The sequence below is a fragment of the Stenella coeruleoalba genome (genome assembly GCF_951394435.1).
Source record: "Stenella coeruleoalba genome assembly, chromosome: 4".
NCBI classification, from domain to species: domain Eukaryota; kingdom Metazoa; phylum Chordata; class Mammalia; order Artiodactyla; family Delphinidae; genus Stenella; species Stenella coeruleoalba.
In genome coordinates, this window is record NC_137149.1 from 63,036,070 (window position 1) to 63,063,330 (window position 27,261).

The following is a 27,261-nucleotide window of genomic DNA, read 5'->3' on the forward strand; positions in this document are numbered from 1 at the left end:
CCCTCTGATCAAAAGAGCAAAGGCTCTCCTGCATGCTAGTTCAGACAACTAGAATCTTAGCAAGATATCCAGCCACAGAAAACCAGACTCATTTTCCATTTGGCCTGAAGTGCAACACACTCTTGGTTTGCAACCCTGAGACAAGTATTCTACTGCAAGTAGTTTATTTCAGAGGTGTTCCCAGGAAACACCCTTGGAGGAATGAGGATATGAAATAAAAATAGAAAAGAAGCCAATAAAGCCATTTCTACCATAGAGAATCAGAATTCCATCCTACTGGGGGATTCAGGGAGAATGTAAAGTATATCTCAGGTTTGTCTCCCCCAAAATGGGTGAGAAAGTTGTGGTATTTATCTGTCAATTCCTTTCTGGCATTGGTTGATGGCTGCTTCCAAGGACAACTTCCAGCACTTCTGAATTGCCCTTTGTGTGGACTAAGTGGCTTCTCATGGCCAAGAAGAAAATCCTTCAGGCAAAGAGTGTCCAGTATTAGCAATAAACAGCCTTCAACATGCAGAGGCAAATGCTGACTGGAAATGAGGAGGACACCAATAGCTTTAGAAATCTGCTTTAGAAACCCAGCTACAAGTATAAAATGCATGGAGTTTTCTAACATTGACCCTGGCACAAAGGGACATTTATCAACTGAAGTTGTTTGAATAGATGCTTCTCTTGATTACATGATAAATTCAATGAATTCAGTCCTACCAAAGAAATAGGTGAATCCTGATGAATACAGATGCAAAAATCCACAACAAAATACCAGTAAACAGAATCCAACAACACATTAAAAGGATCATACACCATGTTCACGTGGGATTTATCACAGGGATGCAAGGATTCTTCAATATACACAAATCAATCAATGTGAAAACCATATTAACAAATTGAAGAATAAAAACCATATGATCATCTCAATAGATGAAGAAAAAGCTTCTGACAAAGTTCAACACCGATTTATGATAAAAACTCTCCAGAAAGTGGGCAGAGAGGGGACTTACCTCAACATAATAAAGACCATATACGACAAACCCACAGCAAACATCATTCTCAATGGTGAAAAACTGAAAGCATTTCCTCCAAGATCAGAAGAACAAGACAAGGATGTCCACTCTCACCGCTATTATTCAACATAGATTTGGAAGTCCTAGCCATGGCAATCAGAGAAGAAAAAGAAATAAAGTAATATAAATTGGAAAAGAAGAAGTAAAACTGTCACTGTTTGCAGATGACATGATACTATACATAGAGAATCCTAAAGATGCCACCAGAAAACTACTAAAGCTAATCAATGAATTTGGTAAAGTTGCAGGATACAAAAGTAATGCACAGAAATCTCTTATATTCCTATAAACTAATGATGAAAAATCTGAAACAGAAATTTAAGGAAAGACTCCCATTTACCATTGCAACAAAAAGAATAAAATACCTAGGAATAAACCTACCTAGGGAGGTAAAACACCTGTACTCAGAAAACTATTAGACACTGATGAAAGAAATTAAAGACGATACAAACAGATGGAGAGATATACCATGTTCTTGATTGGAAGAATCAACGTTGTGAAAATAACTATACTACCCAAAGCAATCTACAGATGCAGTGCAATCCCTATCAAATTACCAATGGCATTTTTTACAGAACTAGAACAAAAAAATCTTAAAATTTGTATGGAGACAAAAAAGACCTCGAATAGCCAAAGCAGTCTTGAGGGAAAAAAACGGACCTGGAGGAATCAGACTCCCTGACTTCAGACTATACTACAAAGCTACAGTAATCAAGACAATATGGTACTGGCACAAAAACAGAAATATAGATCAGTGGAACAGGATAGAAAGCCCAGAGATAAACCCACACACCTATGGTCAACTAATCTATGACAAAGGAGGCAAGGATATACAATGGAGAAAAGACAGTCTCTTCAATAAGTGGTGCTGGGAAAACTGGACAGCTACATGTAAAAGAATGACATTAGAACACTCCCTAATGCCATACACAAAAATAAACTCAAAATGGATTAGAGACCTAAATGTAAGACTGGGCACTATAAAACTCTTAGAGAAAAACATAGGAAGAACACTCTATGACATAAATCACAGCAAAACCTTTCTTGATTCACCTCCTAGAGTAATGGAAATAAGACCTAATGAAACTTAAAAGCTTTTGCAAAGCAAAGGAAACTACAAACAGGACGAAAAGACAACCCTCAGAATGGGAGAAAATATTTGCAAACGAATCAAAGGACAAAGGGTTAATCTCCAAAATATATAAACAGCTTAAGCAGCTCACTATTAAAAAAACAAACAACCCAATCCAAAAATGGGCAGAAGACTTAAATAGACATTTCTCCAAAGAAGACATACAGATGGCCAAGAAGCACATGAAAACCTGCTCAACATCACTAATCATTAGAGAAATGCAAATCAAAACTACCATGAGGGATCACCTCACACCAGTTAGAATGGGCATCATCAGAAAATCTACAAACAACAAATGCTGGAGAGCGTGTGGAGAAAAGGGAACCCTCTTACACTCTTGGTGGGAATGTACATTGATACAGCCACTATGGAGAACAGTATGGAGGTTCCTTAAAAATCTGAAAATAGAATTACTATATGACCCAACAATCCCACTAGTGGGCATATACCCTGAGAAAACCATAAGTCAAAAGGAGTCATGTACCACAATGTTCATTGCAGCTCTATTTACAATAGCCAGGAAATGGAAGCAACTTAAGTGTCCATCGACAGATGAATGAATAAAGAAGATGTGGCACATATATACAATGGAATATTACTCAGCCATAAAACGAAATGAAAATGAGTTATTTGTAGTGAGGTAGATGGACCTAGAGACTGTCATACAGAGTGAAGTAAGTCAGAAAGAGAAAAACAAATACCGTATGCTAACACACATATACAGAATGTAAAAAAGAAAAAAAAAAGGTTCTGAAGAACCTAGGGGTAGGACAGGAATAAAGACGCAGATGTAGAGAATGGACTTGAGGACACGGGGAGGGGGAAGGGTAAGCTGGGATGAAGTGAGAGTGCCATGGACTTACATATACTACCAAATGTAAAATAGATAGCTAGTGGGAAGCAGCTGCATAGCACAGGGAGATCAGCTTGGTGCTTTGTGACCACCTAGAGGGGTGAGATAGGGAGGGTGGGAGGGAGACGCAAGAGGGAGGGGATATGGGGATATATGTATATATATAGCTGATTCTCTTTGTTATAAAGCAGAAACTAACATACCATTGTAAAGCAGTTATATTCCAATAAAGATATTAAAAAAATAGGTAACTAATAAGAACCTGCTGTATAAAAAAATAAATTAAATTAAATTCAAAAATACAAAAAAAAAGAATTAGGTGAATCACTCATGTGGTAGAAATTAACTGTTTAAATAGAAATTATAACATTTCATCAAATTTATTACCACATATACATGGGAACCTGGGGCCTGAAAGGACATACCCATTTTTATCTACATCCTAAATTCAGAATCATGTTTATATCCATATTGATGCAAAATAAAGTCATTGCTGGAGCTTCCAAAAGCAGCAACATTTTTTCCGAAAGCAGCAGAGGAATATTTTTATATTTGTGTGTGATTTATTTCTTTTGCTTTGTCCATCAGTTTAATATTTATGGATGCTCTTAGATTAGCCCAAAAAAGTCTATGTTTGCTCTTCTCCTTGGGCCATTCCAAATAAGTTCTCTGGGCCATGAGAGCTTTGAGCTTGTGATAGCTGCTAGGAACAGAATACTGTGGAATGGGATCCAGCAAGATCAGGATTAAGTTATTAGATCCTTCACTGAAGAGATTGTGGTGGGCAAAGTAGAGTTCATAATGGCACCACTCACTCTGGACAAAGTTGGGAGACAAAACAAAGATGCACTTGTAACTTTTCTCAATGCAGTTTATGATATTTTCCACGATGCTCTTGCCGGGAACAAAGTTTCTCTCATGGAGACAAATTCTTATATCTTCTTTTTCTAGGTTTGGTATTAACTCATTCTTCACCCAGGCAGAATCATGCCCACTATATGAAATAAAAGCATGGAACTGGACAGTTCTTTGGAGTTCTTCTAAGGGTACATTCCTAGCCCTGCGTCGGGTCTGGGTCCACTGACACACCATCCTGAGATACCAGGGCAGATCCAAGTAGATACAGAGGGCAGTCACGGTAACAGCCAATACCAGCCCAGGGACCCCAATGGTGACAATCAGCAGAGCTGTGTTGCAGGATAATGGAGATACATGGAAGTCCTTTAGTGGGGTTCCCTTATAGCTTTCTGGATAATCACACTTATAAGAATCAGGCCAACCCTCTACCACTTCACCTGATACTTGGCCTACACTTTGGATAAAGTCTCTTAACTCACATGTACATTGGAATGGATTGTTCCCTGCTTTTAGGGACCTAATCTTCTGGCAGCTCTGGAAGAAATCAGCTGATGGGTTGGAGACTGAATTATAGTCAATGATCAGTATGGAAAGGCTGCTAAAGGTACCACATCCAGGAAGGTGGGCTAAAGAATTGGAAGCAACATTGAGTTCTTGCAAAGTTTCTAGACTGGTGACATCTTTAGGGATGCTCCTTATTCTGTTATTGTGGAGATCAAGAACCTTGACCCTGGGAGGTAAACATCTGAAAACGGAGTCAGTAAGTATATTTGACGACATATTTAAACTTAATAAACTTCTGGTCCAAGGGCAATTTCCTTCACTTTCATCATACTTTAGGGAATTCTGGCTAACATCCAATTGTTGTAGAGACTTCATCTCCTTGGTCATATGAACTATATTTGCAAGTTCTTTTAACTGATTCATTTGTAAACTGAGTGTCTTCAAATTAGCTAAGTTTGCACAGTTTTTAAAAACCATGTCTGTTAAGAGATTGTTGGAAAAATTCAAATACAGAAGTGGGCTAATTTGGGATGGGCAGACCATGTGGACCATGTGTGCAGCAGACACTGTGAGATGCTGGATGTTCATATTTGAAAGGGTTTTATAGATATAATCTTGTGGAAGACTGAACGCTTCATTGACAACTTGGTGTATAGACAAGGCCTTCAGTGAAGTACCAGAATAATCAAAATCTCTGAAGTCAACGCGACCTTGTAGTTTCACATTTGAAATTGAGAAATAGTTGATGTTTGTATGCCAAACCAACTGGAGGATCATAAAGAAGGAATTCCAAGTTGTTTCAATGTTGTTTAAAGTAAGATTTGATAACCTTGAATTCTTTTGAAGTTTTGACAGAACATTTTGGAAAGAAGAACACCCATTATCATCTAGCACACATTTGATATTAGACAGTTCCAGACTTACGGCGGTGCCGACTGACACATCCAAAATAAAATGGAATTCATTTCTTGTGGGGAAAACAATGTGCAGACTCTGGGTGTTAAGGTCTCGAAGGCTCTCAGGGTCTTCTTTTTCCCCGTATGTGTCTCCTAAGACCAGTAAAACCTTACTGATGTGCAAATAAGCAATCAGCAGCATGCTGGATTTTTGTAACTGTGTGGCACTCAACCCCAGAAATTCTAGTTGAGACATGTTGCCAAGCTCTTGGCATATGGGCAGAGCATCAAATGCATTAAATGAGAGGTCTAAGTGCTTGAGGTTCAGAGTAGGGTGGCAAGAAATCTTCTCCAGCTTGTTGTGGGACAAATCCAAGTATTCCAGTTCCTGGTTAAATCTGAAAACACTCATGTCAAGATACTGGATTCTATTATAAGAAATTATCAAAATCTTCAGCTTTGATAGTGATATGATGTCAGAAGTCCAAAGTTCAGAAATGTAGTTTTGTGATATATCTAAGATTGTTGTGTTCAGGGACAGGTCTTTGGGAACATGGGTAAGACCTGTTTTTGATCTGTCAACTAAAAATTCACTTTCATCAGATAACTGGGTTCTGATCTCAAGTATTAATATGAAGATGATGGCAAAATGGAAGATGCTCGAATTCGTTTTAGTCATTTTGTAACAGTAGACAATCCTAAGAGTAGTTGCTATTCTTCAGAGCATCTTGATACAGATACAGATCCTAAGGGGAAAAAAATCAACATTAACTGACTGTATTAAATTAGGCATGGCTGACATTAAACATTATTTACTAGAGACTCATTAAATGAAGGCTACATTATTTGGAGTCACACAACCTGAAACCAGGAAAATGTACATATTTATAAACAATTATATTATCTCTAATCAAATAACTTTTAATATGGATATGTAATGGGTTGAATGGTGACCCTCCCCCCAAAAAAGATATGTCTGCCTCCTAACCATGTCCTAATCTCCTAACTGAATATTATCTAATTTAGAAAAAGGGTATTTGTAGAGATAATTAAGTTAAGAATCTTGAGAAGATCATCCTGGATTATCTAGGTGGTCTCTAAATCCAGTGACAATTATCCTCATAAGAGAAAGAGGGAGCGTTATTTACAATAGCCAAGATACGGAAGCAACCTAAGCGTTCATCAATAGACAAAAGATAAAGATGTGGTATACGTATACAATGGAATATTACCCAGCCGCTAAAAAAAAAAAAAAAAGAAACCTTGCCATTTGCAACAACATGGATAGATCTAGAAGGTATTATGCTAAGTGGAATAAGTCAGACAGAGAAAGACAAAAACCACATGATCTCACTTATATGTGGAATCTAAAAAACAAAACGAACAAAATGAAAACAGATTCACAGATACAGAGAATAAATATGTGCCAGTGGGGAGGGGGATGGAGGGTGGGAACAATAGGTGAAGGGGATTAAGAGGTACAAACCACCAGTTATATAATAAATAAGTTATGGGGATGTAATATACAGCATAAGGAATATGGTCAATAATATTGCAATAACTCTGTATGGGGACAGATGGTTACTAGACATATCGTGGTGATCATTCCATAATGTATTCAAATGTCAAATCATTAGGCAGTACATCAACTACATTTCAGTTAAAAATAATAATTAGAATTTTTTAAGCATAAAAAATTATAGACAAGAGAAAGGCAGAGGAATATTTGACAGAGACAACAAAGACATGGAGAAGAAGGCCATATGAAAATATGAAGATGGCCATATGAAGGCAGAGAGTGGAATGATACACCCACAAGGCAAGGAATGCCAATAGCCAGAGGGCCACCAGAAGCCGGAGAGGCTCTGGAGAGAGTGCAGCCCTGCTGACGCCTTGAATTTAGACTTCTGGCCTCCACATCTATGAGAGAACAAGCTTCCGTTGTTTTAAGCCACCAAGTTTATGGTAACTGGTTACAACAGCCACAGGAAACTAATACAGAGGGGTTTACACATTCAAGGCGAGTCCTCTGACCCCAACCTCCCCAAGATCCTTTAGAGCTCACGCTAGGATTCACAGCTGGTGTACTTTCTATATTTGATACGTACCTCCCCATGGCTTTTTTGAGAGTTCCATCCCTGTGTGGTTGAATTAGGATTCTTTTTGCATTACCTTTTGTTACCTACACACAGTTTGGTGCCTAACTTTGGTCTTATTCAAAAGACAAGGATGTCCACTCTCGCCACTCTTATTCAACATAGTTTTGGAAGTCCTAGCCATGGCAATCAGAGAAGAAAAATAAATAAAAGGAATACAAACTGGAAAAGAAGAAGTAAAACTGTCACTGTTTGCAGATGACATGATACTATACATAGAGAATCCTAAAGATGCCACCAGAAAACTACTAGAGCTAATCAATGAATTTGGTAGAAGTTGCAAGACACAAAATTAATGCACAGAAATATCTTGCATTCCTATATACTAACAACGAAAGATCAAAAAGAGAAATTAAGGAAACAATCCCATTCACCATTGCAACCAAAAGTGGCGGGGGGAGGGGTGGTAGTGGTGGGATGAATTGGGAGATTGCGATTGACATATATACACTAATATGTATAAAATAGATAACTAATAAGAACCTGCTGTATAAAAAATAAAATAAAATTCAAAAGTTCCATAAATAAAAGAGTTCTCCTGCCAATGTAGGGGACACAGGTACGAGCCCTTGTCCGGGAAGATCCCACATGCCAAGAAGCAACTAAGCCCGTGCACCACAACTACTGAGCCCTCGTGCCACAACTACTGAAGCCCACACACCTAGAGCCCGTGCTCCACATCAAGAGAAGCCACCGCAATGAGAAGCCCACGCACTGCAACAAAGAGTAGCCCCCGCTTGCCGCAACTAGAGAAAGCCCATGCGCAGCAACGAAGACCCAACGCAGCGAAAAATAAATAAAATTAAATTAATTTAAAAAAAAAAGTAAGGGTGGTATTTTTATGTCATTGTTTGTATTTGGCTGAAAGACCCAGACATGACCCAAGTCTTCCTCTCTAGCTTCCTGAAAGAGCTACTCATACAAGGAGAAATATTTCAATGAGAATAAAAATAATACTCAATTACTGCCTGGGCCAGTGCCTAATATCTCAGAACAGAACCATCCTGTATAAGCTATATTGAAGTAAAAGTGGTTTGGGCTTATGGCTCGAGTGGGTTTCCCTACTTATTCCTAAACCTGAATCCAAATCCGGGGATCTTTTAACTTTCTGGCCAAACTCCAGAGTTCAAGGAAGTAGTGGTCAGCACCATCAGGTATGGTGCACAGCGTGTGACTGGAGAGACAAAGGGCAGAGACAGGATCCCACACACAGACGTGAGTGCTTAGCACACAGTGAACCCATCACAAGCAAGATGAAAGCGGTCTTTGTTTGCTTAACAACGGCAACCATCACAGCAAATTTAAATTTATAAAACTGAGACAAGCTGGGACCTGGGACCCTTTGTGGCAGTGCTGCAGTGCTTGTATCTGGACAAATGACTCCTCAAGCAACAAAAGAAACCCAAAACAACTATAAGGGACTAAAAATAACTGCGTGCATGTGCAGTTGGGGCAAATTCTGGACAAAAGACACAAAAAGACCAAAAAAGCCCAGCTGCCGCTTCTAAAGAGCCTGGAGCAAAAACATGGTGTCGGGAGCAAAAGCAGGGTACTGCGCATGCCCACTGCACACAACACCACAAAGGGGCGGGCAAACCACCAAGCCACACCTCCAGCGACCCCCCTGGATACACCCCTAACCTCACTCCAAATAAGGAACCAGCTTGCCACCCCCCTCCACCTCGGGCCAGCAAGCAAGGGAAACTGTTACTTGTTCTTGCTCCCCTCTGCTGTGGCAGGGGCCCCAATAAAGCCTTGCCTGAGTTTCCTGTCTGGCCTCTAGTCAATTTCTATTTATTGGGGAAGTCCAAGAACCCTGGTCAGTATCAAAACTGCCTGTCTTCAAGCATTTAATGAAAGCATGGCTTCAGTTTTCTATCTAGCTTAATTAGTTGACTCAAATATCTTCTATTTGCTCAACCTCCATGTTGCCCTTTCATTTATAGTCATTATCTGAAGCACTCAATTTATGAAACCATCATATTACACCTGAGATGAATGGCCAGCTCTTTTTACATTCCTTTCTGTTTATGCCTGACTGTCCCATCCCTTTAACGGGAAGAGATTTGTTAACTAAGTTAGGGGCCACTCTTTCTCCAGGGGCAAGGGAACCACCCTCATCACCAAACGGTTCTAACAAAAAGCAAAAAGGAACAGATAAATTCTGAAGCTAAAATAGAAGCCTTAGTAGACCCTGGAATGTGCAATATCGAGGTTCCGGGCTTGGCCAAAGATATCCAGCCAGTGATTAAGTAAAAAGGGTTATACAGTGTCTAAATATAAGGTACAAATTTCTTAAACCTAAGGAAGATCTTCAAAAATGTTTGGAAGTAGATTAACAAAATAGGAGGCCACTGGTCTGACTAAACTGACCATAGCTGATATTCAGACCCTGATAGGAATTTTGGAAGAGGCCTTCTCCCCTAAGCTAAATGAGGAAAAGTAAAACTTTCCAACATAGGTGAATGGGTATGTCAGTCCTTCAATATCATTGAGGTAACCACCCAATTCTTTGAAAAGGAAAACAAAACTTCCTTGTTTTATAAATGTAGTCTTTACAGGACCAGAGGTGTGGTTCCAAAAATAATCCAAAACTCACCAATCCTTTTGCCACTCCCAAAGCCTTGAAAGTATTAAACAAAGGGGAAACAAAATCATCCTAGGAGGAACTTGCCTGTACCTTTGAGATGCAAATGTCCTATCTGGTCTTTTCAGGAACCCTAATTTCTGACATCTTTTTAAATGGAAATTTTAAAAAAGAGGGTAAAGTAATTTAGAACTTGACTTGTCAAGGATAAATAGAAATCTTAAGTGCCTTTTCTGTAAACACTAGTAAAATGGGTTTGTTCATCTGCTAGAAACCCAGTTTGAATCCAGCCCCTTGTAACTGATGGCTTTTATGTTATACCTGACTGAGGGCTGAAATTTTGAAATGGGTACTATAAGGCCTCTGTGTTTGTTTGTGTGTTCATATGTATCTACGTGTGTTGTAGGTGTATGATATTGCAAAAAAATGAATTTGTAAAAGAGCTCTACTTAATAGGCTTAAAAAAAATTAAGTGCTTATATAAATACTCAGAAATAGAAAATAATCTGGCCAGAGTGAATTTCAGGTTCATGTTATCTGGATAATATTCACTACTAAACTGATATCTGGTATTGAAGGTGGCTTAAGCTTGTTGGTTTGATTAATATAGACATGTAAGAGTCATCAATGTTAAGTATAATACTTCTGTTGTAACTAGGTTTTTTTTTAAGCTTTTTTTCCCATACATACATTTATTTATTTATTTATTTATTTATTTATGGCTGCATTGGGTCTTCGTTGCTGCACACGGGCTTTTTCTAGTTGCAGCGAGCGGAGGCTACTCTTCCTTGCGGTGTGTGGGCTTCTCATTGTGGTGGCTTCTCTGGTTGTGGAGCATGGGCTCTAGGTGCACAGGCTTCAGTAGTTGTGGCATGCGGGCTCAGGAGTTGTGGCTTGTGGGCTCTAGAGCGCAGGCTCAGTAGTTGTGGTGCACGGGCTTAGTTGCTCTGTGGCATGTGGAGTCTTCCCGGACCTGGGCTCGAACCCATGTCCCCTGCATTGGCAGGCGGATTCTTAACCACTGTGCCACCAGAGAAGGTCATCTAATTGGCTTTTGATCAGGCCACTATTAAAGGTGGCTGAAAGTGGGAAGAGGGAGGGGTCAAGATCAAAGTTTTGCTAAAACTCATTCATAGAGAAGATCACTCATGGGCTTTTACCAAATGGAGGCTAATCATGTCTTTTCCGACAAACTGGATTTCAGAGAAAATCTGGTGCTCAAAGTTTTTTCCATGGATATTTCAAACTTTCTTCAAAAAGTGATTTTTGAAATCTCCATGTGAAAAACACGCTAGCTAACAATCTCTTTTCTCCGATAAGGTCTAAGACATTTCCTGTGGGTTCGTTGCTGTTGTCGGCATGCTCAAGGAATCCAACCTCATAACTCCACTCTGGTCTTTTAAAACAACAGTAACAAAACAACAAATGGGCAAATAAAGCTAAGAAATGCTAGCTAGCTGTCTTCCTCTGAACTTGTGCTCAGCCTGGTGCTGCATGATGTCCTATACAAGCTGGATGCAATTCTTGCTGGAATCAGCTTTTCTCCCACAGCAAGCAAAGTCAACTTCCCTAAGAACCCTGAGATTCTTTTTGACTTGTACTATTCTGTCTCTCTCTGTTTCCTCCTAGCCCCTCACAATTTGTTTAAGCGGGAGGCATGTCTATAAATCTATTTTTGTGACTGAAAGAATGAACGTCCTCCCCCCTTCCACTCTCACTTACCATTACTTCCCCCAGGTCCATAAATGGAGATAAGGGGGCTCTTTGATTAACAATTCAGTTCCTGGCTCCCAAAAGGCATTTGATTTTGTGAACCAAATCTAGAAACTAATGCCCAGGACAGGGAAGTCAGCAGGGCAGAAAGAAAGCACTTTAGCACTCACAAGCTCATCCCCACTCTGAGTTGCCCACCCGCCTCTTTTTTTTTCTCCCTATTATCCAATAGGTCAGCAGTCCCCAACCTTTTTGGCACCAGGGACTGGTTTCGTGGAAGACAATTTTTCCACAGAAGTGGGTGGGTGGGGGATGGTTCCGGCAGTAATGCCAGCGATGGGGAGCGGTGGGGAGCGGCAGGTGAAGCTTCACTCACTTGCCCGCCACTCACCTCCTGCTATGCGGCCCGGTCCCTAAGAGGCTGCGGACCGGTAGCAGTCCACAGCCCGGGAGTTGGGGACCCCTGTAATAGGTAAACAGGGGCCAAACATACTTGTAATTATGTACACCCAGGCATTGATATATCCACCTCTCCTAAGGAAAAACTTTAATTCTCAAAGAACATGCTTTCTTTTAACTTTTTAAAATATTTTACTTAACCCAGTATATCCAAAATATCATTTTAACATGCCATCAATATAAAACATTATTAATAAGATATCATCTATAATATTCTTCATTCTAAGTCTTCAAAATCCAGTGTGTGTTCTACATTCACAGCCCATCTCATCTGGGCTCCCCACATTTCAGGTGTTCCATGGGCACACGTGGCTAGTGGCTCTACCACATTGGATGGCCTGAGCCTAGATGGAGTTATCACAGCCATGCAAATAAGTACAAGCCTAAGTCCAGTCAATAGCAGCTCAAAGAGCTAACTCAAAACAGAGGTTCCATATCTTAGAGCCTAGGCACCTCTTTACTTCTCTCAATAGCAGTTTCTGCCCAATCTTGATTCCATACCCAGGTGTTTCTTTTTGGATCCAGGGCAATGTAAATGTTCTGCCAATTAGATGGGACCTGTATGTGTTGTTTGTTTTTTTAAAACAAAAGTTTTATTGAGATGTAATTCATATACCATAAAAAATGTCACCCATTTAAAGTGTACAATTCAGTGACTTCAGATCAATTCACAGAACTGTGCGACCATTACCGCAAGCAATTTAGAACATTTTCATCACCCTGAAAAGAACCACACCCCTTAGCTGTCACCCTCCAATGCCCCATTTGCCTCAGACCTAGACAATCACTACAGATTGTACTAATCTCTATAGATTTGCCTATTCTGGATATTTCATATAAATGGAATCATATTAGAAGTGGTTCTTTGTGTGGTTTTTTTTCTTTCACTTAGACCAGTGTTTTCAAGATCCATCCATGTTGAACCATGTGTCAGGATTTCATTTCTTTGTTGCTAAATAACTTTCCATTGTATGGATATACCACATTTTATTTATCCATTCATCAGCTGATGGATATTTGGGTTGTTTACACTTATGGCTCTTATGAATGTATAAACATTCACGTACAAGTTTTTGGTAGACATACTCTCTCGGGTGGATACTTAGATACTTAGGCATGGACTTGCTGCATCATATGGTAACTGTGTTTAGCCTTTTGAGGAGTTCCAGGCTAGCTGCACCATTTTACCTTTCCACCAACAGTGTATATAAATGCTCCAATTTCTCCATATCCTTGCTAACACTTGTTATCATCTGACTTTTATTATAGCCTTCTTACTGGGAATGAAGCAGTATCTCATTATGGTTTTAATTTGCATTTCCTTGATACCTAATGATGTTGAGCATCTTTTCATGTGTAGATTAGCCATTTATATATCTTCTTTGCAAATTTGCTGAACTTGTGTATTAGTTCTAATGGCTTTTTAGTGGATTCCTAAGTATTTTCTGCAATTAAAATCATGTCATCTGCAAAATGTCATCTTCTTCCTTTCCAAGATGGATACCTTTTATAACATGTTCTTGCCTAACTGCCCTGGCTAGCATTCCCAGTACAATGTGGAACGGAAGTGGTGTGAGCAGACATCCTCGTCTGGCTCCAAATGTTAGGGAAGAGCTTTGAGAACCATTAAGTATGATGTTAGCTGTGAGTTTTCCATCTATGCTTTTTATCAGGTTGTGGAAGTTCCCATCCGTTTCTAGTTTGTGAGTGTTTTTTTTTCCGGAAGAGGCAGAAGTATTGTTTCTTAATCAACAAGGAAGAAAACAAATGCTCTGACCACAGTGTCCTAGTTCGGGAGATGCCTCTCCCAGTGGAGTTAGTACAGTTGACCCTTGAACAAAGCAGGTGTTAAGGGTGCCTAATATGATTATAACTTTACAGTTGGCCCTTTGTAGCTGTGGTTCTGCATCCTTGGATTCAACCAACCGCAAATAGTGTAGTACAGTAGTACATATTTATTGAAAAACTATCTGTGTGTAAGTGGACCAGTGCAGTTCAAACTCATCTTGTTCAAGGGTCAGCTGTGTTCCATTCCTTCCTTCCCTCCCTATTTTCCTGACAGAAAGTATAATTCCTCTCTCCAACCTGACCCCAGAGTTCAAACTGTGCCCCATGAAGCTGGCTGGGAATGAAAGATGACATCACTAGGACATTTAGCATTTAATTAATTCTCCCTTAACTACTTAAAATTTTCCAGCAATTTTTTTTTAAGTTGCCACCTGAGTAAATCTTAGGCTAAGGCCAACCTGTCTCCAGCTACTGACCTGAGGGGAGGGTTCCTCTTTTAGCTTCACGAAATGTTAACCAGCAACTTCGTACACAATCTTGGTCCAAGTTTTTTACTGTTGGCTTAGGATAAATTCCTGGAAGGAGTAAATAAATGTTTTGGATGGGTTTTCATGTTTATTGATAATTTCTATCACTTCTGTGAATTACTTGTTCACGTCATTGCCTATATCAGGGTTATGATTTTACTATTTAATTATACATTCTCTTTTATGTTACTGACACTAACCCTCCATCAAACTTTCTGCAAACATCTTCCCTCATTGTTTATCTTTTTATCCCATGATCTTTTGAACCAATAAGTACATAACGTTTTATATAAACAGGTAAGTTGACTTTCTCTTTGCTACTACTATCAGTTAGTTGTGTGCTGGTGAACCAGGTTACAAAACAAAAATAAAAAGCCTGATTTTTTAGCACTTGCCAATATCTATGGTGTAAGTATTTCCAGTATAGCTGATTTCTAGTTACCAACTGACCTGCCTGCAAAATTTCTGAATATTTAACCACTGGTTCTCACAAGTGTGTACAAACCAGCTCCAGCAGACTACTGCTATATATTGCTTTTAGGTTTAGAGAGTTATTCTTCATAACAAGGTCAGATAGATATCTGTGTATATGATCTCCTCAAACATAATTTTTCAGTTAATTTGATTTTTTTATTATCCAAGTAATAAATGTTTACTGAAGAAAACAGGAAATATGAATAAATAAAAACAAAATTTCAAATCAATAATAACTTACCATATAGAGATACACCAATATCACTTTTGGAGCAACCATGTAGACTTTTTTTTTTTTTTTTTTGCGGTACGCGGGCCTCTCACTGCTGTGGACTCTCTGGTTGCGGAGCACAGGCTCCGGACGCGCAGACTCACGGGCCCAGCCACTCCGCGGCACGTGGGATTTTCCCGGACCGGGGCACGAACCCGCGTCCCCTGCATCGGCAGGCGGACTCTCAACCACTGCGCCACCAGGGAAGCCCCAGACTTTATAATATATATGTAAACATGCTTTAGGCTCTTGATACCTGTTGCCAAATTGCTATTCACATATCCGCCCCCTCAGATGGCACTGGACCAAGTATTCTGTTTTGTAATCTGCTTTTCTTTTTTTAAATTAATTAATTAATTTGTTATTTTTGGCTGTGTTGGGTCTTCGTTTCTGCGCGAGGGCTTTCTCTAGTTGCGGCGAGCAGGGGCCACTCTTTACCGCGGTGCTCACTGTTGCGGCCTCTCTTGTTGTGGAGCACAAGCTCCAGACACGCAGGCTCAGTAGTTATGGCTCACGGGCATAGCTGCTCGGCGGCATGTGGGATCCTCCCAGACCAGGGCTCGAACCCGTGTCCCCTGTATTGGCAGGCAGATTCTCAACCACTGTGCCACCAGGGAAGCCCTAATCTGCTTTTCTTAATCCATAATGCGTCATAAATGTCTGTTTATATCAGTAAATATCCACCTACAGCTTTGTTATTATTGGCTGAATAATATTCCATTTTATTTACAATGTATTTTTAAAATATTTTAATTAACAATGTATTCAAGCAATCTTTTTAAGTTGTCTCCAAACTTCACATTATTATCATAAACAACTCTGCAATAAGCATCATGTTCACCCATTTTCTTAGGATGTGTATGAGCAATTATTTCCTTAGGATACATTCCATGAAGTGAACTCTTTGAAACAACTGACATAAATCCATACCATTTTTCTCTGCCTATTGCTATGAATATGCCTTTTTGATTTTTTATATGTCTTTTTTAAATGATTTAATCCAAATTTAGAATAGATTTTTAGGTTGTTCATCTGCCATATAATTCAATAGCCTACTGACAATTTTGGTTTCCCTTCTGTTGGTTCTACTGATTATGGTATAGGGTGTTGACTGGAACTTTTCCTATGACTTGGGTCCAAAACCAAGGACTAGGAAGTGTTACTTACCCCATATTCTAAGGAGAGCTCCCAACAATTCGGGCCAAGCACTTCCTAAAGCAGTTAAACCAGACAGTGCAATCCCCACCATCACCCCATCCTCACATTTCCCAGGTACATATACATAAAGAGGCAGCAGTGAGAGAGTCAGCAGCATTGAGATACCAGTGTTTATGATGTAAGGCTACACCCTATGATATGGGGAAAGGAGACCTTTAGATGGAATTGGAGATTGAAAATGTTAAGCTAGAGTGCACTGTTAATACCTCAAAAGGGCTGAAGATGTCTGAAATCTGCTCACAAAAGTTACTTCATATTTAGACTTGACTCTGTTGAGATTCCTTACTCCGTGCTTCCAATGCAGGAGGCGTGGGTTCGATCCCTGGTCTGGGAACTAAGATCCCACATGCCATGCGGCCAAACAAACAAACAAAAAACAGAAAGTCCCTGTGGCTTTAGAAATCCCTTTAAGTCTCTTTATCTGCCTGTAATTTATTCTAATTCTCTTCCGATCAAACCAATCTCCAGAAATCTAGACAGAAAGTGACTTCCTCCTTTCCCAGTGCTGTGTTCTGTGTTCTCATTAAGACTCACTCTCTCCTCCATTTATATCCCAGTCATCCAGTCACTGTCTCTTAGCCATGCTTTCACACCCCTCCATCCCATCTTCTCTGCCAATCTCTCCCTTTTTTGGACTTCAGAACTGTGAGAAATACATTTCTGTGGTTTAAGCTACCCAGCCTGTGGTATATTGTCAGGGCAGCCTTAGCAGACCCCTACACCACTCTTCTCGATAATGGTCATGAGGCAGGTAACCCTGCTCCCCACTCCTCAATCCCCGTCCTCACTCACCACCATGACAGCAGATCATGACAAGGAGCTTGACTTTTGTTCTTACTGCAAGGGGAGGTCATTAGAACGTTTTAAGCAGGGGAGTGGCTTAAAATAATTTATACTTTAAAAATAATTACTCTGATTGCTGTTTGGAGAATGTATGAGGCAAGAGTAAAAGCAGGGAGGCCAGTGAGTTTACTGCAGTCATACAGGTGAGAGATATTGGTGGCTTAGTCGGGACAGCGGATGCTCTGCTCCAGGTTACAGAGTGGAACATGCACACTCTGTCCCTGATGGCCTGCAGACTCACCTGGGGGTGGCAGTAGAAAAAAAGGGAGGGAAGAATATCACAAAAGCTGCGTGGGTCCATGAGACACTTCTGTATCCTTGAAATAAACACGCCCTTTCCCAAGTTGGTATCTGCTACTTGCAACTGGAAGAATTCAAAAGAGGAAACAGAGGATTCCTGGAGATAGAACATCTTTATCTAAAAAACAAACTGATCTCTTATGATAGAGCTTTCATATGTCTGAAATGTGTATGGTTTCATACGTGGCAAAAATACAGGTTTTGTTTAATTCTATTTGAAAATGCCAAAATTCTATATTTTCATATAAAATATATTCTATATTTTCTAAATACTGTCAACAGTATTTTGTGGGAAACATATTGGAACCATTTAAAAATATTTGATCATTTAGAAGGTGTGACATAGTATGTTGTTTGCTTTTTTTATGATTTATTTTTTTATTTTTGGCTGTGTTGGGTCTTTGTTGCTGCGCACGGGCTTTCTCTAGTTGCGGTGAGCGGGGTCTACTCTTCCTTGTGGTGAGCAGGCTTCTCACTGCGGTGGCTTCTCCTGTTGCAGAGCACGGGCTCTAGATGTGCAGGCTTCAGTAGCTGTGGCATGCAGGCTCAGTAGTTGTGGCTCGCGGGCTCTAGAGCGCAAGCTCAGTAGTTATGGTGCACGGGCTTAGTTGCTCCACAGAATGTGAGATTTTCCCAGACCAGCAATCAAACCTGTGTTCCCTGCATTTGCAGGCGGATTCTTAACCACTGCGCCACCAGGGAAGTCCCAGTTGTTGTTTGCTGTTTTGGTTTTGTTTGTTGGCTTGGGGGTTTTTTAGTTTAGGGAACAAGTCCAACAGGGGCTAGAGAAAATTTACCATTTGGGAAAGGGCCTGGGAAGAAAGTAAGTGCTCTCCTGAAGAGAAGGAAGGCCTAATGCAGACAGAAGATGACTCTACTACAATTTCATTAAGGCTAGTTTCTTTATAACTATTAATTATGAAACTAGTTTATTGAATGAGCTAAGTCCAGAAGGAAAGGGCTTTATTTTTCTCTCTAACCATAGCTTTACAAGCAAGTTTTGTTGAATCTCTCCCTCTATAAGGATCTATTCAGGATCTATCCTGAATCCTGAATCCCACAGATTTTAGTGACAAGTCTCATTTTAGTAATTGCACCTCTATTTCAGGCATTGAAATGTCCAGGCCAGTCCAGTTTAACATCAGTCTCACACCTAATTTAAAATTCTGCTTGGCCCTGGCTCGGGCCTTTCTTGCAGTGAAGCGGGGAAGGAGTGTGGTCAATATCATCACTCTTCCTCCATCTTCTCTGCCTTCTCTATATTCTGGATGTTCCCAGGCCCCTGCAAGTGAAGAGAGTATTAGAGAAAAAGGAGCAAGTCTCCCTGCAATTAACAACTGGATAAGGCAGGCAGGCCATCACGCCTCTGCCTCTGATTATGGCGGAGTCCAAATGTTGGCTCTTTCACAGGATGCATCTGTGGGTCATTCAGAGGCCTTGGGGGGATCCCACATTGCACAGCTCTTTGATGCAAGTGGCACATTCTCTGGCTGACCTCTTGCAGCACCCCCCTGACTCCCCAAGTCATACGCCTCTTCTCCCTAACCCCTTGCCTCTTAGCAGTATTGTCCCTTTGCCCAACAGGCTGCCCTATTAGCTAAGGTCATATCATGACACCTCAAGCCCAGATACCCTTCCCATGGTCATTATGGCCCACAGGAAATCCACAACACTTCTGCCATGCCAAATAATGGAAGGGTAGGTTGCAATCACTGCTTCCTTTCTTTCCTCATTCTGCTATTTCGGGCTGCCCAAGCCACCCTCTTACCTCCTGAATTCTCTAGGTGAGAAGCACTCATGCATTCATTCAACAAATATTTATCAAGCACCTATATTTGTAAAGCATTGTTTGCCAATAGGTGACACTCATCCAGCTCTTCCAAGAGCTGTCACTCCATACTCTGTCTGCCTCACTGGACCTGTGCATTCCTGTTACTCTGCAAGCTTTCAGGCTGGGAGTAGGATGTAAGGTTACTGTTCTCCTAAGCTTACAGCCCATCTCGTTTGCCTTTGGAAGAAATCCAAAGCAATTTCCCCATAAGTCTAGAACCTCTACTTAATGACTCTCTAATCACCCTTTTGAAGCCAGTCTTCTGAAAATGGGTAATATGAGTTGATAGTTACTGATAGTTACTGACCTCTTTCTGCTATTTTTTTATAATTCCAGCCTGGCTGTGTCTAATATCTGTTTAAAATGTGGTGATATTTACGGCCTTTTGTCAGCTTTGAGGCATTCGCCAAAATTCTAACACAACCAGATAACTCCTATTCAATTGGTTACAAATAAATCTGGCTCTGAGTTTCCTTGGCAAGCCAGTAAATCATGTCTTTGACCTCAACAGCCTATGACTAAGACTCTATTTCCCTTTATATACATAGACTACCAATGCCATGAGTCGCTAATGATTAATTGCATATTTGTGTAGCAAAGTCAAACATTTTATAAACTATTACTCAGATGTGAAGAAAAAAAAAAGTATCTTTATTTTCCATATCTGGTCTAATTTCTCCCCCAGCCCCAAAGTAGAGCAGGATAACAGAGCCGACCAGAGGCCGATGAGGATCCACAGGACACTCCACTGCATACAGTTCTGAGGTTGACTCTTTCCTTCCATGAAGTCTCATAAACTCCTGCTCACACAAAATCCTCTGGGGAAAGGAGAAGAGAGCATTTACTCAAAAGAGCTTGTTTCAATTTGAAACGGAATGGTTCAACCAGAAGAGACTGAGCTACCTGTCATCAGCATGTTTGAGCACCACCACAGCCCCCAGTCTGGTTCCCAGTTCAACTGAAACACAGTTTTCATTAAGTGTTTCCTGAATGCATAGAGATAATGGAGGCAGCAAACACAATAACTTGAAAGCACAGTGTCCATCAGAATTCAAGTTAATGATGGTTTCTTAAGTTGGACGTCTGATCTTTTTAAGCTTTCACATCATCATTTTCAGTGACTAGTATTAATTTAATATTAAAAGCAGCTCTAATATTAGCCCAAAAAAGTCCATGTTTGCTCTTCTCCTTGGGCCATTCCAAATAAGTTCTCTGGGCCATGAGAGCCCTCAGCTTGTGATACTTGCCAGGAATGCTGTCCTGTGGAATGGGATCCAGCAAGATCAGGATTAAGTTATTAGATCCTTCATGGAAGAGATTGTGGTGGGCAAAGTAGAGTTCATAATGGCACCACTCACTCTGGACAAAGTTGGGAGACAAAACAAAGATGCACTTGTAACTTTTCTCAATGCAGTTTATGATATTTTCCACGATGCTCTTGCCAGGAACAAAGTTTCTCTCATGGAGACAAATTCTTATATCTTCTTTTTCTAGGTTTGGTATTAACTCATTCTTCACCCAGGCAGAATCATGTTCACTGTATGAAATAAAAGCATGGAACTGGAGAGCTCTTTGGAGTTCTACTAAGGGTACATTCCTAGCCCTGCGCCGGGTCTGGGTCCACTGATACACCATCCTGAGATACCAGGGCAGATCCAAGTAGATACAGAGGGCAGTCACGGTAACAGCCAATACCAGCCCAGGGACCCCAATGGTGACAATCAGCAGAGCTGTGTTGCAGGATAATGGAGATACATGGAAGTCCTTTAGTGGGGTTCCCTTATAGCTTTCTGGATAATCACACTTATAAGAATCAGGCCAACCCTCTACCACTTCACCTGATACTTGGCCTACACTTTGGATAAAGTCTCTTAACTCACATGTACATTGGAATGGATTGTTCCCTGCTTTTAGGGACCTAATCTTCTGGCAGCTCTGGAAGAAATCAGCTGATGGGTTGGAGACTGAATTATAGTCAATGATCAGTATGGAAAGGCTGCTAAAGGTACCACATCCAGGAAGGTGGGCTAAAGAATTGGAAGCAACATTGAGTTCTTGCAAAGTTTCTAGACTGGTGACATCTTTAGGGATGCTCCTTATTCTGTTATTGTGGAGATCAAGAACCTTGACCCTGGGAGGTAAACATCTGAAAACAGAGTCAGTAAGTATATTTGAAGATAAATTTAACACCACTATACTCCCAACCCAAGTGCAATTTCCATCATGTCTATCATATTCCAAAGAATTCCAGCTAACATCCAGTATTTCCAAAGAGAGCATATCCTTAGTCATGAGACCTACTTTGAAAAGGTCTTTTAATTCATTCTTTTGTAGAATAAGTGTCTCCAATCTAACTAAAGTGTGGCAATTTTGAAAAACACTATCTGTGAAAATATTCTGGGTGAAGTTCAAAAATGTAAATGTGCTTGGTTTCTGAGGACAAAGCATGTGTACAAAAGGTGTGTCTGATATGGTTAACATCGTAACAGTCATCTCAGAAAACACTGTGTATAATGCTGTCTGTGAAAAAATAAAAACTCTGTTTATAATATGTTCTATATTCAGTGCTTTCAATGTTGTTTCATGATAAGTAAAAACTTCTTCATTGATGCTTTCAACTATTGTTAAATTGTAAATATTGAGATATTCTACAGGTTTGGGCCAAAGGAATTGAAAAACTCCAACCAAACATTTCCAAGTTGTTTCCATATGGTTTAGGGTAAAATTCAGTAAGGTTGGCCCTCTAGTGAGTTCTGACAAAAATTTAATTAAAACTTGACAGTTGTCATTATTCAATTTAATATTAGTCAGTTGTAACCACCCTAAACTATTCACTGATATGTTCACTTGGACAGAGAAGAAGCTATTTGGGTGAAAAACAAGGTGAAGTTCCTTTGTATTCAGAATTTGAAGACTTTCTTTCTCATTTTCTTTCACAAAATAACCTTCCAAATCCAGAAGGATGCGACTTAGGTGCAAGTGAGCAATTGGTAGTAGATCTAATTGCTGTAACTTTGTAGCACTTAATCCTAAGAAATTCAGTTGAGTCAAGTTGCCAAATTCCTTACAGATGGGCAGGGCATCAAAGTCATTGAATGAGAGGTCTAAATGCTTGAGACTTGTAGTGATCGGATGACAGGATATCTTCTGCAACCAATTGTGAGATAAATCCAAATATTCCAAATCCTGGTTGAACTTGAAAATACTAATATCAAGGTACTGGATTCTATTATGGGAAAGTCTCAAAACTTTCAGCCCTGAGAGAAAGCCGATGTCAGAGAGGTGAAGCTCAGATATGTAGTTTTGAGACATATCTAAGACTTTGGTTTTTGGTGGCAGGTCTTTGCGAACACGAATAAGGCCTATTTTTGACATGTCCACCACAAATTCACTTTCATCAGAGAAATGGATTATGGTTCCAAATACTAAGGTCAGGATGTAAACAAAATGAAGGTTTCTGACAGCAGATTCTTTGCCTTTGGTCATGATGTTGAAGTGGCTATCCCCTAGAGGGTTGTTGCTGTTCTTCAGAACATCTTGCTATGAATCCAAATTCTAGAAATATAATATACATTAAGATGTATAAAGATTGGATGATTGCTCTCAAACCTCAGCTTACTAAACACAAAATCTCAATGAGTTCTTCATTCATTATCAGAATCATTTCTGTCCCCATAATTTAATGTGTTATTTTTTCCAGTTATACAAGTTGCTTGTGCCAGGAAAGGCAATACAGACCTTGTTAGCAAAGAATTGTAGTTGTGTGTTATAACCTGTCTGGTGGCTTTCTGAGAGGTCCACTCAGGAGTGCGCCTTTGTTTCACCCCATCCAACTCAGAACTTTCCCAGGGCTGCAGCAGCCTCCTGGACAGTGTTTCGAAAACCTTTAAAGGCACAAACACTAGCCACAGCCACCTGGAGCAAGGGATAAGATATGGGGCAGGCAGCAGACACACCAGAAAGCCAGAGAAGGAGGAAGCTGGGAAAGGAGATACATGGGAGAAAAAAGACTCTAGAAATCTCCATGTATCCCAGGTAATCTAGAGGCCATACACATGCCCAGGGCTGGATGCATGCTCAGAGAAGACCTGAGAAAATCCTGAACATTCACCTCTGATTGGCTTTTAGGCTCTGTGCAAGCAGAAAGTAAAAGCTAAGGCAGAGTTGTAAACAGCCTGGATAAGCACTGAGGAAGTGCTTCAAAACAGCCAATCTGCAAAGATCAGGTGTTTTTTGTTTTGTTTTGTTTTGGTTTGGTTTTTTTTCTCCAGATGTTTAAGAACATCTCTGTCAAATCACTAGCTGACCACTAAGCCAATGGAACAGAGAATTCAATGGCCACACACAAGAAGGAATACAGTCTTTACAAAAATAGTTTAGAAACATCACCAAACAGATAAACAACCACATCCCACAGCAAGCAGCAACAACAAACCCTGGGAAAGTGGAGAATCTGAGTTACCGCATCCTAATATTTCCAGAGTTACCACGTTATAATATTCAAAATGTCTGACTGAAGTAAAAGAACTATGAGGCATGCAGAGAAATAAAAAAGTATTGTTCATTCATAGGAAAAAAAAAATTAAAAGAACAAAGTTAGAGAACTGACACTACCCAACTTCAAGTCTTACATAAAGCTATAGCAATCAAGACAGTGTGGTATTGGTGAAAGAATGGACAGATAGATCAACTGTCCAGCATAGCGAGCTCAAAAATAAACCCATCCAAATACAGTCAACTGATCTTTTACAAGGGAGCAAAGACAATTCAGTGAAGACAGGATAGTCTTTTTAACAAATAGTGCTGGAAGAACTAGACATTCCACATGCAAAAAAAAGGTCTAGCTCAAAACGGACCATAGACCTAAATGTAAAATACAAAACTATAAAAATTCTAGAAGTTAGTATAGGAGAAAATCTAGGTAACCTTGAATTTGGCAATGACTTTTAGACACAACATCAAAAGTACAATCCATGAAAGAAAAAAATGTTAAGTTGGACTTCATTAAAATTAAAATTTTCTGCTTTGCAATTAAGAAAATGAAAAGACAAGCCACAGACTGGGAGAAAACATTTGCAAAGCACATATCTGTTAAAGAACTTGTATCCAAAATAAATGAAGAACTCAAGCTCAACAGGAAAATAAACAACACAATTTAAAAATGGGCAAAAGATCTGAACAGACATTTCACCAAAGAAGATATACAAATGGCAAATAAGGACATGAAAAGATACTCAATACCATATGTCATTAGGGAATTGCAAGTTAAAACAATGAGGAACTACTACATACCTGTTAGATTGGCCAAACAATCCTGAAACAACATCAAATGTTGGTGAGGATATGGAGCAACTGGAACTTTCATTCATTATTGAAATTCAAAATGGTTCAGATACTTTGGAAGACAGTCTGACAGTTTCTTACAAAGCTAAACATAGTCTTACCATATGAGCCAGCAATCACACTCCTAGATATTTACCCAAATGAACTGAAAATCTATATCCACACAAAACCCTGCACATGAGGGTTTCCCTGGTGGTGCAGTGGTTGAGAATCCGCCTGCCGATGCAGGGGACATGGGTTCGTGCCCCAGTCTGGGAAGATCCCACATGCCATGGAGCAGCTAGGTCCGTGAGCCATGGCCACTGAGCCTGCGCGTCCAGAGCCTGTGCTCCGCAATGGGAGAGGCCACAACAGTGAGAGGCCCACGTACCGCAAAAAAAAAAAAAAAAAAAAAAACCTGCACGTGGATGTTGATAGAAGCTTTATTCATAACTGCCCCAAACTGAAAGCAACAAGATGTCTTTCAATAGGTAAAAAGATAAACAAGCTGTGGTACATCCATCCAATGGATTATTATTCAGCAATAAAAAGGAGTGAGCTGTCAAGCCATGGAGGAACCAAAATGCGATTGCTAGGTGAGGAAGCCAATCAGAAAAGGCTACCAACTGTATGATTCCAACTCTCTGACATTCTGGAAAAGGCAAAACTAAAGAGACATTAAAGATCAGTGGTTGACAGAGGCTGGGGGAGTGAGGGATGAATAGGCAGAGTATAGAGGACTTTTAGGGTAATGAAGCTATTCCATGTGATTTTGTAATGGTGGATATATGACCATATGCATTTGTCAAACCTACAGAACTATGCAACACAAAGACTGAATCCTAATGTAAAGTATAGACTTTAGTTAATAATATATCATTATTGGTTCATCAATTATAACACATATACCACACTAATGCAAAATGTTATAATAAGGAAAATTGTGTGCAGTGGAAAGGGAGTATATGGGAACTCTCCAGCCCATTTACTCAAATTTTCTGTAAACCGAAAACTGCTCTAAAAAATAAAGTCTATTAGGGCTTCCCTGGTGGCGCAGTGGTTGAGAGTCCGCCTGCTGATGCAGGGGACGCGGGTTCGTGCCCTGGTCTGGGAGGATCCCACATGCCACGGAGCGGCTGGGCCCGTGAGCCATGGCCGCTGGGCCTGCGTGTCTGGAGCCTGTGCTCCGCGACGGGAGAGGCCACAGTGGTGAGAGGCCCGCGTACCGCAAAAAAACCAAAACCAAACAAAACAAATTATAAATAAATAAATAAATAAAGTCTATTTTAAAAAAGGAGAAGAAAAGTCAATAGAAATGGTACCCAAGGAAGCACAGACATTGATTTGCTAGACAAAAACTTTAAATCAACTGTCTTAAAAGTTAACTACATGACTACGGTCTCTTTTCATTGGACTCAGAATACTTTATTGCTCTTTCAAAGGGCAGTCCTCTTATCCCCTCAAAATGTTTTACCCGTCAGTCAGTTTGATCATCTAAAATTGTACAAAATGGTATGCAAGGAGCTATTGCCAAAAACTACAAGACAGGGCTTCCCTGGTGGCACAGTGGTTGAGGGTCCACCTGCCAATGCAGGGGACACGGGTTCGTGCCCCGGTCCAGGAAGATCCCACATGCCTCGGAGTGGCTGGGCCCGTGAGCCATGGCCGCTGAGGCTGCGCATCTGGAGTCTGTGCTCCTCAACGGGAGAGGCCACAACAGTGAGAGGCCCGCGTATCACAAAAAAAAACAACAAAAAAAAAACTACAAGACATTCTCACGAGTCTACACCAGTATTCAATTTGGTACTACGCTCAGCCATCTGCTGCAACCAGTGACCCCTCATGGGTGAAGGGTTAACAAACTCATTTCTCTCCTTCTCCATGGACTAATCTGATCTAACTCTTTTCTGGAAACCTGATACAGGGAGAATGTCAGCTGTGTTATCAGGAAGAATCACTTATGATAAAAGTGACCATTGAGGGGCTTCCCTGGTGGTGCAGTGGTTAAGAATCCGCCTGCAAATGCAGGGAACATGGGTTCGATCCCTTGTCTGGGAATAGCCCACATGCCGTGGAGCATCTAAGCCCGCGCGCCACAACTACTGAAGCCCACGCGCCTAGAGCCTGTGCTCCACAATGAGAGAAGCCAACGCAATAAGAAGCCCACGCACCACAACAAAGAGTAGCCCAGCTCACCACAACTAGAGAAAGCCCGTGCACAGCAACAAAGACCCAACACAGCCAAAAATAAAAACAAATAAATAAATTTATTTTTTTAAAAATGACCATTGAACGGTAAATAGCATCCAGGCTGAAAGGACTGCGTATGAACTATAAATACCAAGTAGGAAACCTGAGCTCTATTTCCTCTCCTGTATCTTCCTGAGTAAACTGGGACCAAGTGTGGCCTATTAGCACTTGTGCGTCTGAATGTTCAGATAAGCCTGAGAGGGCCTCCTGGTGGG

At 40.4% G+C, this 27,261-nt stretch overlaps 2 protein-coding genes and 1 long non-coding RNA gene across 3 annotated transcripts in view; 1 reads left to right on the plus strand and 2 right to left on the minus strand.

Moving 5' to 3' along the window:
• The window catches only part of LOC307185677, a 50,969-nt gene extending 30,697 nt beyond the window's left edge, over positions 1-20,272 (plus strand). Inside the window, exon 3 of the long non-coding RNA XR_013828140.1 lies at positions 20,160-20,272. This is a non-coding gene — a long non-coding RNA (uncharacterized lncRNA). The remainder of the gene's footprint in view (positions 1-20,159) is intronic.
• On the minus strand, positions 3,194-5,986 carry TLR1 (toll like receptor 1; the record flags this gene model as incomplete). Its single annotated transcript, XM_079920074.1, has 1 exon — positions 3,194-5,986. The coding sequence occupies one exon, from the start codon at positions 5,984-5,986 to the stop codon at positions 3,596-3,598; it is 2,391 nt and encodes a 796-aa protein (XP_079776200.1). The 3' UTR covers positions 3,194-3,595.
• On the minus strand, positions 19,512-24,789 carry TLR6 (toll like receptor 6). The gene is made up of 2 exons (XM_079920075.1): positions 24,767-24,789; positions 19,512-23,029 (listed from the first exon to the last, which is right to left on the minus strand). The coding sequence occupies exon 2, from the start codon at positions 22,958-22,960 to the stop codon at positions 20,567-20,569; it is 2,394 nt and encodes a 797-aa protein (XP_079776201.1). The 5' UTR covers positions 22,961-23,029; positions 24,767-24,789; the 3' UTR covers positions 19,512-20,566.
• Between the last annotated feature and the right edge of the window lie 2,472 nt (positions 24,790-27,261).